This window comes from Folsomia candida, unplaced genomic scaffold (genome assembly GCF_002217175.1).
Source record: "Folsomia candida strain VU population unplaced genomic scaffold, ASM221717v1 Fcan01_Sc053, whole genome shotgun sequence".
Classification (NCBI taxonomy): domain Eukaryota; kingdom Metazoa; phylum Arthropoda; class Collembola; order Entomobryomorpha; family Isotomidae; genus Folsomia; species Folsomia candida.
Window position 1 is genome coordinate 184,094 of NW_019091245.1, and position 17,998 is coordinate 202,091.

The 17,998-nt window shown below is 37.0% G+C and overlaps 2 protein-coding genes and 1 long non-coding RNA gene across 3 annotated transcripts; all 3 read right to left on the minus strand.

Annotated features, from left to right (window-relative positions):
- Window positions 1–1,188: 1,188 nt before the first annotated feature.
- LOC110862271 lies at window positions 1,189–2,729 on the minus strand. Its single transcript, XM_022111450.1, has 3 exons — window positions 2,535–2,729; window positions 1,775–2,370; window positions 1,189–1,672 (listed from the first exon to the last, which is right to left on the minus strand). The coding sequence occupies exons 1-3, from the start codon at window positions 2,727–2,729 to the stop codon at window positions 1,189–1,191; spliced, it is 1,275 nt and encodes a 424-aa protein (XP_021967142.1).
- A 2,591-nt stretch (window positions 2,730–5,320) lies between these two features.
- On the minus strand, window positions 5,321–7,412 carry LOC118433454 (keratin-associated protein 4-4-like). The gene is made up of 6 exons (XM_035845384.1): window positions 7,407–7,412; window positions 7,127–7,237; window positions 6,948–7,037; window positions 6,248–6,337; window positions 5,656–5,760; window positions 5,321–5,575 (listed from the first exon to the last, which is right to left on the minus strand). The coding sequence occupies exons 1-6, from the start codon at window positions 7,410–7,412 to the stop codon at window positions 5,402–5,404; spliced, it is 576 nt and encodes a 191-aa protein (XP_035701277.1). The 3' UTR covers window positions 5,321–5,401.
- Window positions 7,413–7,786: 374 nt separating this feature from the next.
- Window positions 7,787–8,245, minus strand: LOC118433453. Its single transcript, XR_004833380.1, has 3 exons — window positions 8,149–8,245; window positions 7,963–8,061; window positions 7,787–7,873 (listed from the first exon to the last, which is right to left on the minus strand). It is a non-coding gene; the product is annotated as an uncharacterized LOC118433453 (long non-coding RNA).
- Between the last annotated feature and the right edge of the window lie 9,753 nt (window positions 8,246–17,998).

Genomic DNA, 17,998 nt, shown 5'->3' on the forward strand with positions numbered 1-17,998 from the left:
TTGAATTTCATACTCTATGATATAACTTAACAGGATTCAAACAAGAAAAAATCGCTCCCACAACTCTTTTTATGAAAGAATACATTGATACAAAGAATAAATAACTTACACAATTTTACATAACTAGGTCCATCATTTGTCATTGAGGACTCATGATTAACCGTAATTGCATAGGAAATATCCAAAATGAAAAAATAATGCGTTGGGCTCTTGATTTGTCCTCTCTCTAAAACCGCCAGTAATACGGTTCGGACTCTAATTTTGAATGGGCTATGCAATAGCTTGAAACTTGTGATTGTTTCACTCCTATTTTCCCCGGTATCGCCTAACACCTTTCATCTAGCGTCTGCGTTATTTCACCTAGAGAGAAGAGCATTCCAATCCTATATGTTGGATACAAGCGTTTGTAAGGAGGTCTGGGTGTTAACACATGTCGCCCTTCTTAAAACAACGCAAAGGACTTGGCCCGGTTACTTTTCATCTTTTCATTTTTGGTAAGTCGTAAATTGTGTCTTTGGTTTAGCACTTTTTGGCGAACTCTACAGTGGACCGTCACGAACCTGGAATGCACCTTCCAAAAGGTGCGTCCGATTGGCCACTCGTACCTCTTTCTCACTTTTCAAGCTTCCCATTAAGAACATTAAACGGTTGTCGGGAACATCATCCAATATCATTCATGGTGTGTGACACACAACTTTTGTTTCACACTACCCACGGTCAGGTCTGCACGAACTAACTGAGACCAAGTACTCGTACCTTTTGATCTTTAAAATTTTAAAATAATTTTTAAAATGGGCGGTACATTTCCTTATCATACCTATATTGGTGAATTTCTGCCGGCCCAAGTTGATATCTTCTGAGAGTAAATATTTCTGTTCTTCATAATAGAGGACATATATTATAAAAAATGCGGATAATTAATTCAGTTAAATAAAATTTTTAAACATTAGAGACCAGTCAGAACAAAACAGTTCACGGTAGTTGCATGCTTCATATTCATAAAATTTCTAGTTTTTAATATATCACATTTATAGATAGAATTCTACTCTTGCACCGAAACACGGAGACAGCATAGAAAACTTTCGAGAGGGGAGGAACAGTGAAATACATAAAACCCATCGGGAAAGACGAGAATAAAGAATACTGAGTTTATGAAGGATGAACACAAGAAAAAAAAGAAAAAAAAACTTAAATTAAAATTTGCAGAAGCTTCATTGTTTTTAAGGTAGTTGTAAATGTCCTGAATCGCTGCTGGAGTTGACTTTGCACAACTTGCATCTTCCTGTAAGTTCCCTCTAGTCCACGTTCACAAAGTGTTATTCCTTCTGGGAAATGGGCACTCCTATTGGGATGCAGAAACATGGATGGAGTCAAAGGAATTAAGTCTCCAGAATCTTCTGTCAGCACGGTCAGCGGTCGGTCGTTGATGGTGGCCTGAACTGCTGACAAACTTGTGCGCAGCTCTTCACTCGACAATTTAGCCTTTCCCAACATACGCCGTAACTGATTCTTCATGGACCGCACCAAACGCTCCCACCATCGACCCCACCATGGTGCAGACGGAGGGTTCAAGGTCCACTTGATTGCTAACACGTCACACTTCAGGAGCAGCTCATCCCAGTCCAAAGTTTTCAGCAAGTTTGCTACACCCACGAAATTAGTCCCATTATCACTGCAGAAGGTTCGCGGACGTCCATAATTATTGATGAACCGCTGCATGGCTCCCATAAAAGCTTAGGTGCTTAACGATGACACCACATCAAATGAGACGCACCGGTAGACGGAGCAAGTAAAAAGCACAATCCACATTTTGCTTCCGTCCTTCAGGATGACTGGGCCAGCCAAATCCACTCCAGTGGTCTCGAACACTTCTCCGGGTGTCACACGGTTAGTTGGGAGGGAAGCAGGTTCCACACACATAGGTTTTGCATCATGTCGACGACAATTTGGACATGCACGGATAATTTTCTTGATTGCTTTTCTTCCTCCCAAGATCCAAAATCGCTCTCTTAATTTGCACAATAGAAACTGCACGCCAGGATGAGAATAAAGTTTGTGCAGATCTGTAATCATCATCTTCACGAGATAGTGGTCGCTTGGTAGAATCACGGGACATCGAAAGCAATCAGTGTTCTCCTTGTTTAGTAGTCGAGTCTTCACACACAGTAGTCCATTTTTCTCCACCACAGAAAGTTTCTTCGATAATTCCCCAACATCAGAACGAAGACACTCTTGTTGAATATTGTGGAGACTCTGATATTCTGCAACTTTGAGTTCACTTGGACTCAACCTTGATACTTGCACATGTTTGGTTTCATCCTTGTTGCAGTTATTCACGAATCGTAAGATCCATCCCATCACTCTAACTGTCTTAAAAAATTAGGAGAATTTGCAATGGAACCAGGACTTTTCCCTAAATACTTGCATGATGGTCCGTTTCCGTCCCTTGCCTTCTTTTCGAACCTCCTCTTTGTCTGTCTCACACTTTTTGGATGATGGCCATTCTTCTTCCGGTCGCTTTAGCCAGTTCACACCCTCCCACCATTTGGACTCAAGTAGTTCATTTGGAGAGCAACCACGCGACGGAAGATCTGCAGGGTTGAGTACACCAGGGACATGTCTCCGTAGGTCTCATCAGATTCTTCTTTTTCCAATTCGGTTTCCACTTCCTTCACAATTCGTGTAGTGGCCGACCTCTTAGTTGTTCTCTGCTTCTTAATCTTGTCCATGGCGAATCTCAGGAACAACAGCAAAACAAAAATATTAACAAAAAGTTAATGTCAACAAATCGCGGAACGCTCTTGACCTCAGCTGCTCCCGAATGCTCGGGATGGAACCCTCAAAGAGGCAGTACAGCGTGTGATTTTTAAAAACCCTCGGTTCCTAGTTCCCGACCGTGACAGCTCCCTCCAATAATAGTAAATTATGGATATCACCTTATAATACCCCGAACACTCAGGGTCGGGTCCTCAAAGAGGCAACACAGAATGGTGACTCCTTTCCAAACAGGTTCCTCCCTCACCAGGTCAGCAATGCTCTCGCTGGGTACAAGGGCAGGTTCACTCCAATTCGACTTCTTCTGCTTCTCCTCGCCGGGTCAGCAATGCTCTCGCCGGGCACCAGGATAGAGACACGTCGACACAATTCACTTCACTTTCTTAGCAAAACAAGATAAGCCCCATACCAGGCGCCAGAAATGTTGAGACCGTTAGCTTATCCAAATACCCGTTGGGACCGTCTCGAAAATAGGCTTATCTTATGGTTTTGTGAAGTGACAAAGGACACAATGACTGGCTCACTTTAAACTGACTTTATTTGTCCCAAATCCACCAACAAAAAACATATATATGAATCGGATGACTTATCATTTAATAGTGACCACCAATCACGACAATTAATTAATAATTACAAATATTGAGAAGAGATTAAAAATAATTCACACACGGCCATGCCTTCTCTCTCTCTCGCTCACAGCACGACTGACGCAATCTCACAAATGAAACGAAGTTTGAATTCATACTCTATGATAAACTAACATGAGATTCAACAATAATGCAATAAATTACCTATTGTTATTTACTACAACTTAAACAGAGACTTAAGTTTCGCTTCTTCACATGGACTCAGGTCTGGAATTATCGTTGTTGGAATTATGGTGGTAAGGTTTTATAAGCAAGGAAGCTGTAGGCATGTCAAAAATTATCCATGCTGAGGGTTATTTGAGATTATAAACGGTCCCTATTAACTTAACTTTCAAGACGGAGTACTTTTTGGATAATTTTTTTTTATTTTCCTCATGTTTTCTATCCGTTTTTGATACAAATTAGAGCCACCAGTTTTGAAAAATTAAAATTTTAAACCTTCTTTCAAGGGATTCTTTGGAAACTGCAGAGAGAAAAAGTTTGCAAATTCTTGCAAAATTAATTTTCCGCATTTTCAAAAAAATAATAATAATTCTCTCGCCCGAGTTCTACAAAAAATTGTTCTGCTAGCACGAGTAGACTTGACTATGGGTTGCTTATTTAGACACAATTTATATGCTTAGTTTATAGTGTGTCGCCCCATTGGAATAGGGTAAACGTGAGAAAAAATGAAGAAAAAATTTTTTTCACAGTGATATTTATTTTAATTCTAGTCTGGTATGTCTCAACCATGTGACTTATTCGAGTTTGTGTATGTAAACTCTTGTTGTAGGAGTCATATTCTAGAATTGGTTTTAGTTCGAAAAATTTGGAACTGGAACTGGAACTGGAAAATTTGGTAAAAAATGCTAATAAAATTATAGAAACAATCGTGTAGTATTCCAGTATTGAACTACATAATTAAACCTACAAAAACCCAAAAAACCCAAAAAGCCCAAAAAACCACAAAAAACCCAATAAACCCGTGGTTTATTGGCTAACCTAACCTAAAACCCGTGGGTAGTAGTTTTATGAAAAAAAACCCGGGGTTTTTTCCCACCCTGGTTTCAAAGCTTCAATTGGGAACGTACGTTTTACGTTCTAGGAGGTCACTATCAAATATAATCTCCATAAATACATACTGTTTTTCGCTAGAAATCTGTCGGTGGAAGAAATATGAAGTGGAATTTGATAATAAATACATACTGGACCTCTAACCTGGTCAAGTATATTTTGAAGTGTCATTTTAACTTGGAAAAGTGTTTTGAACGTGAGGAAAATTTTGGGGTCCAATTTTGGACTCATTTTACTATAGCTTTTTGCTAGGGCCTAATCAGGGGCCTGTCTATAACCATGTATTATACGTCTCCGTATGTTTTGCAACCCAGTTACTATTTTTGCCACAATGTCGGGCAAACACAATTACCATTCTCTTTCTTCATCCCAACCGGCTCCAATTCCTATTTTAATGTTTTTCACCAACACATAAAATGACGTCGGAAATGTAATATTCTTCAAGCATACTTACCCGCATTGTAATTTCGTATTCAGCGTCGTTCATAGGAGTGGCAATCCGATCAGTCGGATTGATCAGAGTATTTGTTATAACATGGGGCAATCCGATCCGATCCGACAATGTTAAATCGGATAGGATTGCGACTCCTAGTCGTTCGCATGCACACGGTCCTGACGCAGTATGCCAATAAGTATGTACAAATGTCTAATTTCAAAAATAATAAACTAAAATGTAAAACCCTATAAGTGTACTTTACCCGGCTTGGTAATGAAGTAATACATAATTAAGTACAGGACATCAGATTCAAACTAGACAATTATTTATTTCTTCCAAATTATTACTTTTGAATTGTTTGTAAGTACTTGACAGATTTAATTCAAATGAAAACAATTAAATTGCAAATTCAAAGTTTAAAGTTAAGGTAAATTTCTAGTTCAAAGGAAAATTAACTTTGTCCAACCAATTATGCAGCAAGAAAACATTGCTAACAGTCAGCACGTGACTCGAATCCGTCTCTTCCGCCTTCACAAATCAAAAGGGAATCAGATGAAGTTCTGCATTGGCACACCATACTCGAATCGCACCTACGCCAACAACATGGCGGTACCACTGAGAATAAACGGCAGTCAAGCGAGTTGTTTGCGTGGCAATCGGCATTCTTGTATGTACATATATTTTCAATTTCAGTGGGTTTATAGTAATTCTTCACATTATAGTCGAGACATTTTTTTTCCTTACGCCGTAGGGATTCAAGCATGCGCACGTATTTTTCGGATCTCCGATCTTCCTACATAATTTCTTCGAGAATCCAGTACAATCGGGACATTGGGAGGTTTGCAAGCACTAAATTCAATTTAAATGGATTATTTCTCCTTTTTGTGAGAATTTAAATATATTTGACCACAAACAGATAAATACACATATTTAACAAAAAAATTGAGGGTCGCCCCTTTGGTCTTAGGTTGCCCCAAATCTTAAGATTTGGTATAGTTTGAAAAATGTATAATTTCATGAAAGTGATAATAAAAGTTTGGTTGAGAATGGATAAATTAACCCGGAAATAAAATATGTTTAAGTTTAGGCGTTCGAAGGTTTGATAAGCCTACTTTGAGTACCGATAAGACAGGGCAACGTGGTGAGGTCAAAATTGATAAATAATATTTCTACATAATTAACTAGGTTTCCTAAATTGCATAATTTTTTGAAATGTGCATTTTTCGTAATCAAAATTATTTAATTTCTGGTTCTCCAATAAACAGGAAAAGTATTTGTCAGGCTGTTTTCAATCATTCAATTATGAAAAGCAGAAAAAATTATTTGAATCATTTACCTGGACGCACTTGCACGTGTTTCGGTAGCATTGTTTGTATGGCGTATTTGCTGGACAGGTATGGGAAGCACAGTCGGAGACAGCGTTACACTGCAATTCATTTTTTATAAATCAACGAACAAAAGAATTAAGATCAAATAAATGTTCCGGATACGAAGAATAACAGTAAGGTGGTCATGTTTTTTAATGAACGAGTGTGATGCCCTTTACATAGATGCATTAGCTGAATATAGGCCAAACCATGATGTAGCCACATATGTATTACCCCCCGCCGAAAGAGTCAATATATTTAAAAAATATAAGTTTGAAATGCTCGCCAAATATTATACGGTTATTATAATTTGAAAATTCTTGTATCATGAATACTCCGATATTTACTTCTTCCTATCCCTTATTAAGCAACACTACACACTCTGCAGTATTATTTCCGACAGAATCTTAACTTAAACTGAAAATCAAATAAAATAATTGGATTTTTTGGTAAAAGCTTAAACGATAGAATCAAAGGGTATAAGGATTTATGTCCCCTTGGGTGCGCGCAGAGGACACAATTGTTGCCATATGTATGTATGTATATACATGTAAGTCATGGTTCACCCGTTGGGTGAACATATTCATGTACTAGTAATCAATCCAAAGACTGATAGGTGCAATTGGTGCAACGCCCAATAAGAATAAAAAAGGCAATGAATTTATTTACCTCAACGCATTGGCAGACGTTTTGGGCACATTTTTTGTATGGTGTATTTCCTGTACAGTTTAGAAAGGAACACTCCAAGTCAGAATTACACTATAATTAAAGTTGCATCATTACGCAATTAAGACCAAATAAAAAATGTGTAATTCTTCATATGTTGAGATATGTATTTATAGAACTACCTCCGCGCGACAAGACGTGCAATATTCAAAACCTTCAATAAATTTATCACATCTGCTTATAGTTCCACTTCCGCATTGGAGAATTTCTGTGCATGCTGCATCAGTTCGGCACTAAAAATATATTTAAATATTACCCGCTATAATCGTGCTAATGTCCAATTTGGATTAGAGTTCAGAATTGTGCGCCGATTTAAAAAAAACAGGCTAAACACCAAGGTATATGTATAAAAAAAGGACGATTTTATCAGGTTTTACATTTCTTGAAATTCATGTTTGTAACCAACATGTTATATAGACTTACATATTATGTAGACATGTATGCACTTAAGTAAACATACAGCTATTTACATATTTAACAAGGGAATATCCTTCAACTGTAGTGCATCCAGATAAATACTCGCAGGTGACTATTTTCGTTCATTCATATTTATTGAATTCCATGCATGCTTTTTCACTACGACAATTTTTGTTATCGTCCCACACGAAGATCCCACTCATTCACGCATTCATCCGAGACAAGAGTTTCGCATTGATCTACATCTTACCATTCAAATCAAAGCAATGAAATTGGGGTTAATTCTGGACACGCGCTCACAATCGAAATTATATAAATAAAGATAAGCTTAGAACAATAATTAAAGTGTGTATGAGAATTCTTACCGAAACGGTGCATTCGCAGTAACCACTAAGTCTATTGCAACTGGGACGATCCTCATTCGGACATGTACATTCATTATTATTTGCACACTAAAATTACAAATAAGAATATTGCAAATATATGTATTTAGTTGGTAATTGTTCACATTCATTTACATATGGGAAAACATGTAACCAACCCGTTTGGGACATATGCATGTGTTATTTATGCAGTCGACGCGTAGTGTGGAGCAACCGTTCAGGCCAATTTGGTCGATACAATCCGTCCTAGTACGGCACTATTTATTATAATGCAGCCTCATTGTAATTATGACAATATGTATTAGACCCAATTTTTTAGTATAATCTATTATAATCTTTATTACCGTGCCTGCTCCCTCTGGAACACAATTGCATTCTTCTCGATATCTGTCAGCTTTGCATAGTCTTGCAGTTCCTCTTTGCTCTCTCCCTTCTAAATAAAATGATGTCATATTTTGTAAGCAAGAAATTTGGGTTTAGCAGCTGTTACCCGTACATTTGCATCGCCAACAAACTCGTCACCAGGGAAAGTTATCACCATGTTACATAACTACATATTCGCCAAAACTATTTACAGGGTTGCATATATCCCGTCCAAAATACTTTATTTCCCGTCCAAAATAATTTGGAAATGGGAAAAATGAGAAATGGGAAAAACTAGCGCCACCTAGCGCTATTCACATAAGAAGTAACAAATTTCCCAATTTTTCCCATTTCCCACTGATTTTCGGGGGTGGTAAAAATTGATTGTTTCCCCTTTTTTCCCACTGTCCTGGGAAAAATGGTTTATACCACTTGCTACCCTGACTATTAATGCTTGTCAAAAAATTCATCGAGATTTGTATAAGTGTTTGAGTTTGGCGGTCTAGATTAAATTTACACCAAAGCTTGATGTAATGTGTCGCTTGTTTCATTGTATAAAGCTCTAGGAACAATGCATCTACACATTTTCGCCACGACAATTTCGAAGAAATATAAATATTTGTAACAACGCGTTTTGTCTAAGGAACCTGAGAGGCCGTTTGTATTGAAAATTTTCTTTAGAGGAATTGAAGGCTTTGAAATAATTTTCGCCCGTCATACATATGTACATACTTATCAAAACTAAAGATATAAAAAGTTAAATAATAATAATTTTCGAGTTCCGGTTAACAAATTCTTCAAGTGGGGCTCAAACATTTGTTCAATAGTTATTGAAATGTTATCATAATCTTACTAGGAATACTACCGAGGTGTCTAACAAGCCAACAGCGTTCACACCTACATATGCCAGTATACGCACATTATATGACTTATCAAATAAAATTCGAGAATTTCCATGTCAAATTCAGTTTTCGCCGAGCTATTTATGACGATATTTGTGACGGTGAGTTGATTTTGAGGAGAATCGAGTCGAGTGAAGGAGGTCGACGACCGCTGTAGCCTTGCTTATCATTCGGATTAAGAGCTTAGCCTAAAATGGACATTCACTTTATCATTTTTTTAAATTTTAGAAAACCGTGACCAACCTTAAAAATTTACATTATTTTTTGAAAATTTTGTACAATTTTTTAAAATGTTGTAAAATTTTTGAGAATTTTGAAAAAAATTGAGAAAAATTGTGAAATTTTACGAAAAGCGCAAAATTTTGTAAACCGGGGACGGAAATTCCTTAATTTTATGTCATAAGTCATACACATACTGTACCTGTTTTGGTATAGGTGGGAATGCTGGGGTGCTTAGACCCCTCGGTATTATGGGCGATTCATACATATTTAATTGCTCCCACCTGTGCAACCTTGCCGTTTTACCTGCATAATTTGGATCCAGTATGCTTGGCCCGTCACGGCAATTTATCTCATAAGTCGAAGCGGTGTTCCGAGGAAATTTATCAGCAGGACATGATTGTGTCCCGTTGGCGGTGCACTGCCAAAGATAAGTAAAAAAAATGTTGTACTGCTATTATTAAGCAGCTAAATAATATACGGACTTACATATTCATTACTAAAGCAGACGCACTCGGTGCCCACCCTTTTGAGGATGCAACTAGCCGATTCTCCAACCGGACATGTTTTCCATTTACAGTCGGTTGAATATTGACACTGTTGGTATTTTTAAAAAAAATTGTTACATTTTCGATGAAATAATATATGTATTCATGTTACATTTGAGATCACCTTATTTTCCACACACTGACAGCAGTTCGTTGTCCGATTGCAAAGTGGCCCGCCCGAAAGACACCTCAAGTTAGAGGCTCCACAGCGGCCATTAATGCACTATAATTTCAATTGGAGAATTAGTATTTAAAAATTATGCAAATAGGCTTGTTCGAGCTAACTAAATGATTTCACAATTTATTAAATTGACCTCCGTTTTATGTCTGTATGTACATACACGGTTTTTTTAATCCCACATTTTTTATCTTCCGCAACTTCAATCAGGGGCCACACTCACGCAACGAGAGGAAAACAAAAAACGCTTTCATTCGTTAAACTACAACTTAAAATTACATTTTCATTTTTAGAATTCTTGCACTCACATAGTTCGCTCATATCCAATCTCAAACTAAACTTGTGTGCAATTTTGAATTTTTATCGAAGACATATCCTTGGGCAGGAAATGTTCCGAAATATTTTTAAAAAATCAAAGAAATCGCAAATGACATTGGATATGCTTAACCAACTATCCTATGTAGTTATTTGAAAAATCAGTTGGTAAATAAGCGATCATGAAAAATTGGAAAAATTTCAGGTTTTCCACAGTACTAGATAAATGTTAAAATAATAAGATCTTATGTTACGCAATATTCGAAAATGTCGTCGTCGGCAAATATGTAGTATGGGCGTTTATTTAAACATGCAAAATCGCCGTGGTCGATCTTACTGTATTTATATTACTCATTTTCGCTAATAAAGTCTGTCGATGGTTAAATCTCTCCTAACAAACTGCGGTTTAATTTAATACTGGGTATTTACATATTTATGAAAAATATACACAAGTGGATGTTATTTATAAGTTGTTACGTCGCTTTGATTTTGTACTTGAAAAATGTCAACTTACTTGGGTGCAAGTCGACTGCGCCTGGCAAGCGGACCAACTGAACGCTAATAATGTCAAGCTGGCCACCAACAGATGGAAAAATTGCCTTGCCACAAACAAAAATACAATTAACATTTCAGCACATAAAATTTAACAAGGTTAAAAGTCTGGTATTAAAGGTTCAACGATGATAAATATGAAGAATTTTGGAAATGTTAAATTTAAAAATATGAAGACATGTGTCTCTTACATTTCTGAAGCTTTCAAGGACTCGAAGCTTTTTAGAGCACACAATTTTGCAGATATTTATTTGCCCTTAATGGATTGAACGTGTTGGCAAGACTGAGGATAATTTCTTACCCGGAGATTTTATTTATGAGGTGACAGTTTGCTAAATTTAGTGAAGAATTGCATGCATATGGCGATACCCACATGCATACATGTATGCATCGATACATAAATATATACATACATACATTAGTTAACTACGCAGTTATCGAAAAATTATTTCGCAACAATTCTAGATATACATATTTACACTGTCGAGCAAAAATGAATATCATTGGGATTCCAAAAATTTTATACGCGTTCATTTCACAGACAAAGAAAGAATTTGCCTTGTTTGTTTATTTATTTGAAGATGTACTAAAGCAGAATATTGCATATACATAGTTTACCAAAATTAAATTATTTTACATCAAATATTTTGAGAATTACGCCAGGTAACACAACCAATTTTATTATTTAAATGTGTCAGGTAGTTTTAGAATGTTTTATATTTATGTAAATATGTATGTATGTACCTGAGGCCCGCGGACCCCGATGAAGGTAGCGTTTAGATTAGTGACACTGGTCGTCGACAGCATCTCGGCTTCGATAATGGCCGAAAAACTTATACGGCAAGTATTGCGGCAAAACCGCTGAAAAAATCTATTTTTTCAATAGCGGTATTTATTGAAGCGTAGATTTTTACGTGGACCCAGTTAAAACGTGTATATTTACAAAAACCGCTGCAACTTTTATGGGAACATTAGTTTCGAAAAAGTGGTTCCTCTTAGGGCACACCCCCTGGCCATCGGGAATTAAATTTTTATGAGATCTGATCAAGGGAGTACACCCCTTTGGCTGTACCCTTGATTAAGTAAATGACGTAGAATACAATATTTTGAATATTCCCGCCTCATGGAAGCTTTAGTTAAAAAAACCCCAAATCAGAAGGATGTGGTCTCGTCCAACCACACCCCCATTAATTATAGTGACCCTTTAGGTTATCCTGTCATATATATCGACATACATATTCGGCTTCCCTCAACACCAATGATTCCCCCTAGTTGCCCCAGTTTTCAAAATTGTTAATCTTAAGAAAACCCGCCATAACTTTTTGAGGGGTGACAATTTCGAAATAGTGTTTATGAGAGGGAACACCCCACTACCCTGGTGAGTATTATGCCAAAGATATTTGGTTAAAAGATTTACCCCTTTATGCTCTACCCTTGATTACGTCACGCGACCAAAAATCGGACATTTTGAATTTTCCCGCCTCAAGAAATCGATATCTCAAAGAAGGTCTAAAATATTCTGAAAAAACCCCGTTTTTTCTGAAATAAAAAAAACGATAAATGGTCAATTTGGAAGCACAAAGGAAAACTCGCAGCCGACATACACGCCGGGAACTAAAACATGGACATGTTCCATTTTTCGAAATATCTTAGCTTCCAAACTACTGTTTTGAATTTTTTGCCACTTACAATGCCACGCCGTGAAGTGGTACGCTCATATTTTAATCAGACCAACTTTATTTTGTAGTTTAACTAATAATATTGGACACATGTTTCGGCATTTTCGATAATGCTCAGTTTCTGATGCGTAATTTGACCCACAATTCGGAAAAAATACTCCGTGAAAGGCCAAACGCCTCCCGTCCGATTCTCTCTATTTCTCGTTCACTTCATTCTCACGCTTCGAATCATTGATACAAATTTTCATCTTTAATTATTTTTTTGCAATTTCTCTTAATTATCTTAATTGTTATCATTCTAATTACTAATATTGCTACAATGAATAGTATTAATTTGCTGTCTGTTTAGGACATTTAAGCAGCAAAAGAAAAATCACATTCGGATGGAAAGGCCAAATTAATATGGAAGCATAATTTTATGATATAGTTTAAGTAAACAGTGGGGTTAAAGTTCCTGAAAGTCCATATCTTTTGTAAGTTTCGCGCACAAAAATACATATTATTTGGGAACCAATGTGTTTTTCCCTTCAAGCCCAGCAATGTGAGGACCCGAGAAGAAAAAAGGGTGCAGATTCAAACACTATTGAGCGAGGGGTGCGGTGCGTTCCAAATTTCATAGAACCTCGGAGTTGCTTACAATACGGTCAAAGGGTGGGAAGGTCGCAGGTCGGTGGTTGACAAAAAAAGATGTGAACGACCCACAAGGTTGTCCCCTACACGAAAAGCGCAGATAACAAAAAATTTAAAAGAGAAACTTGGTGGATCTGTCAGGAGAACGCTGAAGAGGCTAAATGAGTCGAAAAGGTACCAAAAAAAGGGAAGAAAATTCGTCGTACCGTGGTCGTAATTACGTTAAAGAACAAAATTGGGGTAAAACAGCTTACAGAAGACAAAGAAAACAAATTCTGACTCAAAAAAATATTCAAGATCGATTAAGATTTGGAGAAACAGTGAGGAAAACGGGATATTTGAGGGATGATAAAAGAGCGCGGCAGAAACGTTCCCATATTCTTTTCACTGATGAAACTTGGCTGGAAGTTTCACCAAAAGGAAATACGCAAAATCAAAGATACTATACTGAAGATCCCACAAAAATCTCGAAAATATTAGTCCCCAAATATGTCATTAAAGTAATGGTGGCAGGTGGCTTCTGTGCTCAAGGAGTTAAAAAGCTGCATATGAGGAGTGGGGGTACCGTGAACGTCGCATACTACAAAGACAAGATTCTCCCACTACAGATATACATTCAATCCATGAAGGAACAGACATTATTCACTCAGCAACAAAAATTTACTTTTCCACAAGATGTCGCCCCGGCGCACACTGCAAAAGTTACCACCAAGTTTTTGACGGTGTGGGGAAAGGGAGTGTGGCCGGGAAATTCACCGGATTAAAGTCCAATCGAAAATATAATGGTCCATTAAGGATTCAGCGTACAAACCGCAGTATCCAACCACAACAGCTGACTTATTCCGAAGATTTCAACATGAGTGGGAAAATATTCGGTTACCGGTTTGGAAAATCTGGCGCAGTCTTTCAAAGGCCGAATTGAATAAATGCTGGATGCTGCTGGCGGACACTACAAACATTGGTTTATAATTGCACAAAAAATTATAGCATTCTATGCTCGTAATAAAAATTTATAAACATTCAAACTTTATACTGAAAATACTTTCAGGAACTTTAAACCCACCATTTACACTCATAATTAACATGTTGGAGCTTATCAATGGTACTTATCGGTCATATAAGATAACCACTTAATATCTCAGATTTACTTGAAACTCATTTTCATACATTATTTTAAATAATGTATGAAAATATAGATAAGCTCCAACATGTAAATTATGAGTGTATGTATGTCATCTTCAAATAATAAAATAATATAAGAAAATGAATTTCAAGTAAATCTGAGATATTAAGTGGTTATCTTACATGACCGGTAAGTGCCATAGAAGCTTTAATATTTTAATTATGAGTGTTGGTGAACTTGAATACACAGGGCGCAGGGCAGAAAAAAAATTGATGTGATTTCGACATATTGTTTTTATGGTAGATACATGCATAAATACGCATCACCCACCCACAGTGGGCCAGGGTTACTAAATTTTGGCCAAAAATATATATGAGCCGAATTTTAAGTAACAAAAATTAGATATTGGTGTGCAACATAAGGCATGTATTATATGAGGTAACGTTTAATAGTCACTTGACACCCCCTAGGGGTGTGGCGATTGGCGACTTTTTTGGAGCTTATATTATGCTTCATGCCAAAAAGATAACTAATAACATTGGAAGCTTTGAAAATCTGTCGCACGGTCAGTTTTTGATGGAGTTTCAAAATTCCGGATGGTTTAGAAACTTTTAACCCTTTGGCGAATGATATAATTTCAAATTTGTAAAAGTCGTTCCCACCCATCAGTTATCAAGGTCGCAAGGTCAAAAAACAAGAATACGTTTTCCAACCCAATTTTTAAAATAAACTGCATGATTCGAAGGGCGTGGGTGCGAATTCTTGGCGGCAATGCTCGAACTACCCAGGTGGTCATAATTGGCATGATCCAGTGCCAATCCTTTTCTTTGTGCTCATTGGGGGTGTGGTCAAAGGTCAATTTTAACGAATTTAAATAGCAAAACATTATCATCCGTCGTGGTTTCTGAAATTAAAACTTCCCCATTACACCTAAACTTGTTCTGACCTTAATCAGAAAGATTGACCTAGTTGAAGGCCTCATCGGCCTTCAACTAGGTCAATAGCGGTAGGGGGTGCGGCAATCGGCGCCTCTGTGAATACTCAACCAATGCACGGCATGCGACATATCATTTTTGGTTTATCATTTTCTCAGCTCATAGAGGGGATCACAGTATCATAAGTCAATTTTTTTTAAACCACACCCCTCAGTGGGTGTGGTATTCAGCGCCCTTGTCAATCTTAAGAAATTATGGCATGTGGCACATCGTTTTTCTCAGCTCATCGAGGTGGTTATGATTATCGCAATTAAATTTAGACCATTCCCCCTTAGGGTGTGGTTCACGGCGCCCTTTCCATTTAGTTTGACATATGGTATGCGGCATATCGTTTTTATCAGCGTACGGAAGCAATGTCAAAATTGCGATGGAAATTTCGAAACTGCTCCACTAGGGGGTGTGGTTCAAAGCAGTTATTCAATCTTATTCGGATTATGCCTTACGATATGGCATTTTTATCTACTAAACGAGTAGATTCCGACAGGACAGGTTGGTTCCATACTAAGCATTGAAATATGGGAATAGTCAATTCAAGATACCGCCTTAATGGCCACATTTTTTGGCCCCTGGCCCACAGTGCAATGGCTGGAGAGAGGTTAAAGCTGTCTAATCAAGTCAAAACCAGAACGCTCGGCGGGCAGAGTTGTGGAAACCGTTTTTGGGAATTTGAGTTGAGTTCTACTAACGGACTATCTACCAAAATGAAGCACAATGAATTCGCATCATTACTTGAAAGTCTTGGATAAACTGTGTTACTCTATCAACAACAAAAGGCGTGGAACTTTGGAGAAAGGCTATTTTATTATTCACGACCACGCTTCATTGCATTTGGCAAAGATTGTTAATTTAGTCCTTGACATATCCTGGCTCTGGAAAATTGACCACCCCCATATTCTCCAGATATGGAACCCTGCCACATATACATATTATATATTAATTTCTAATTTTGAAAAAAAAAATTTAAGGGAAAAAAATTCAGCGATGATAATGAGGATATCTCGACGGCGCAAAACGTGTTTAACGGATATTCTAAAGAATTTATTGTGAGGTAATGAGACTACTGACAATGCGAAGGTGTCAGTAGGTTAACTCAGATTTCGACCGGGCCAATTTTAGTATGTTTATAGTGAAGAATACGTAGATACGTGTTCGGGTGTTTGGGTGAATGCGCTATGTTAAATAAGTTATGAAGCGCCAAAATTTGAAAATGATTATACCGGTGTGGGAGGTCATAAATTTTCACTCATATACTTCTCTTGCATCTTGTGAAACTGATTTTTACCATTAAATAGTTGAAAACTTGCACAAATAATCCGTTTAACCTTTTCTTGACCAAATTCGAGATATCTCGTATTTATCTTTACATCACTTGATGAAAAGTACATACGTCATGTCTCGTATTATTATTATTAAATTTGAAAATTTTCTATTTTGCCTGGACAAAATCATGCATAAAAATCGGGAAAGTTGAAAAATTTGAAAAAAGTGAAAAATGAGTTTTTTGAGTTTTCTGAATACAGAAAAACTCGAAATTAGTAGGATTTTCACGCAATTCATGGTCAATAATTAAATATGGGAATTATTTTCCATTTATCTCCATTATTTACTTGATATTTATTTTTTAGAAGGCCAATTAACATGAATATCACAAAGAGTCAAAAAGTGTGAATGAATTTTCACAAGATGCGAGAGAAGTAAAGGAGTGACAATTTGTGACCTCCCGCACGTTTAAAATCATGCAATTGTTTCAAACTTTAACACTTCATAACTTATTTAAAATAGCGCATTCACCCGAACACCCTAATACGAATCTACTTATTCGTGACCATAAACATATTAAGACAGAAATCTGAGGTAACGCACTGACCCCTTCGCATCGAATTGAATGATACATTCACTTGGGAGGAGATTCCTTTGAAAATCCATAATTTGAGATTTACTAGGAACGTCTGGTTTTTAAGATAAAATTCAATGGACACTAATTAAAAATGTCAATTACTTGCAATCCTTTATTCATTTACTTTGCACATTCATAATATTGCATTGATATACAGACAATTTATGCGTACTAAAATACTGACTACATTGGAGTCGCACATTTAAAAACTAACCTCAATAACCTTGAAATCTAGAAAATTCAAAATGTACCCTCGTGCATATTTAAAAAGATAAGTTTCGCTTCTTCACACGGACTAATTAAATCTGTCTGGAAATTGGCAACACTGTCAGGAGACACAATTCCTATTTTTTCAGTTCATCCTAACCGCCCCCAATTCTTTTATTTATATTCTAGTATTTTCTCCAAGGTGTCGTTCGTAAATTACGTAACGCACCTTAGGGGGGAGGGGGGGTAGTAGCTTTTGGTTACGGAGAGACCTGAGGGGGGTAGGGGGGTCTAGAGGCTGCGTTACGTACTTTCACCAAAAATGTAAAATTGAGATTTTTTCCCTGACAAGCCGCGCGGTTTGATTTACTCGGGTTTATTGTACAAAAATGAATGGCTAATATTTTAAATTTAAAAAAATGTCAAATCAAAACACGGTCCTCTGGACTAGGCTACACAAAGCCCATAAATCTGCACATCCACAAGATAAGCATAATATTGTGGATCAAAGGGTATCCGATATTTGGAAACAGCTAAAACGTAACTCTTCAGATTTTCAGTTGGATGTTGAAAAAGAAATTGCAAA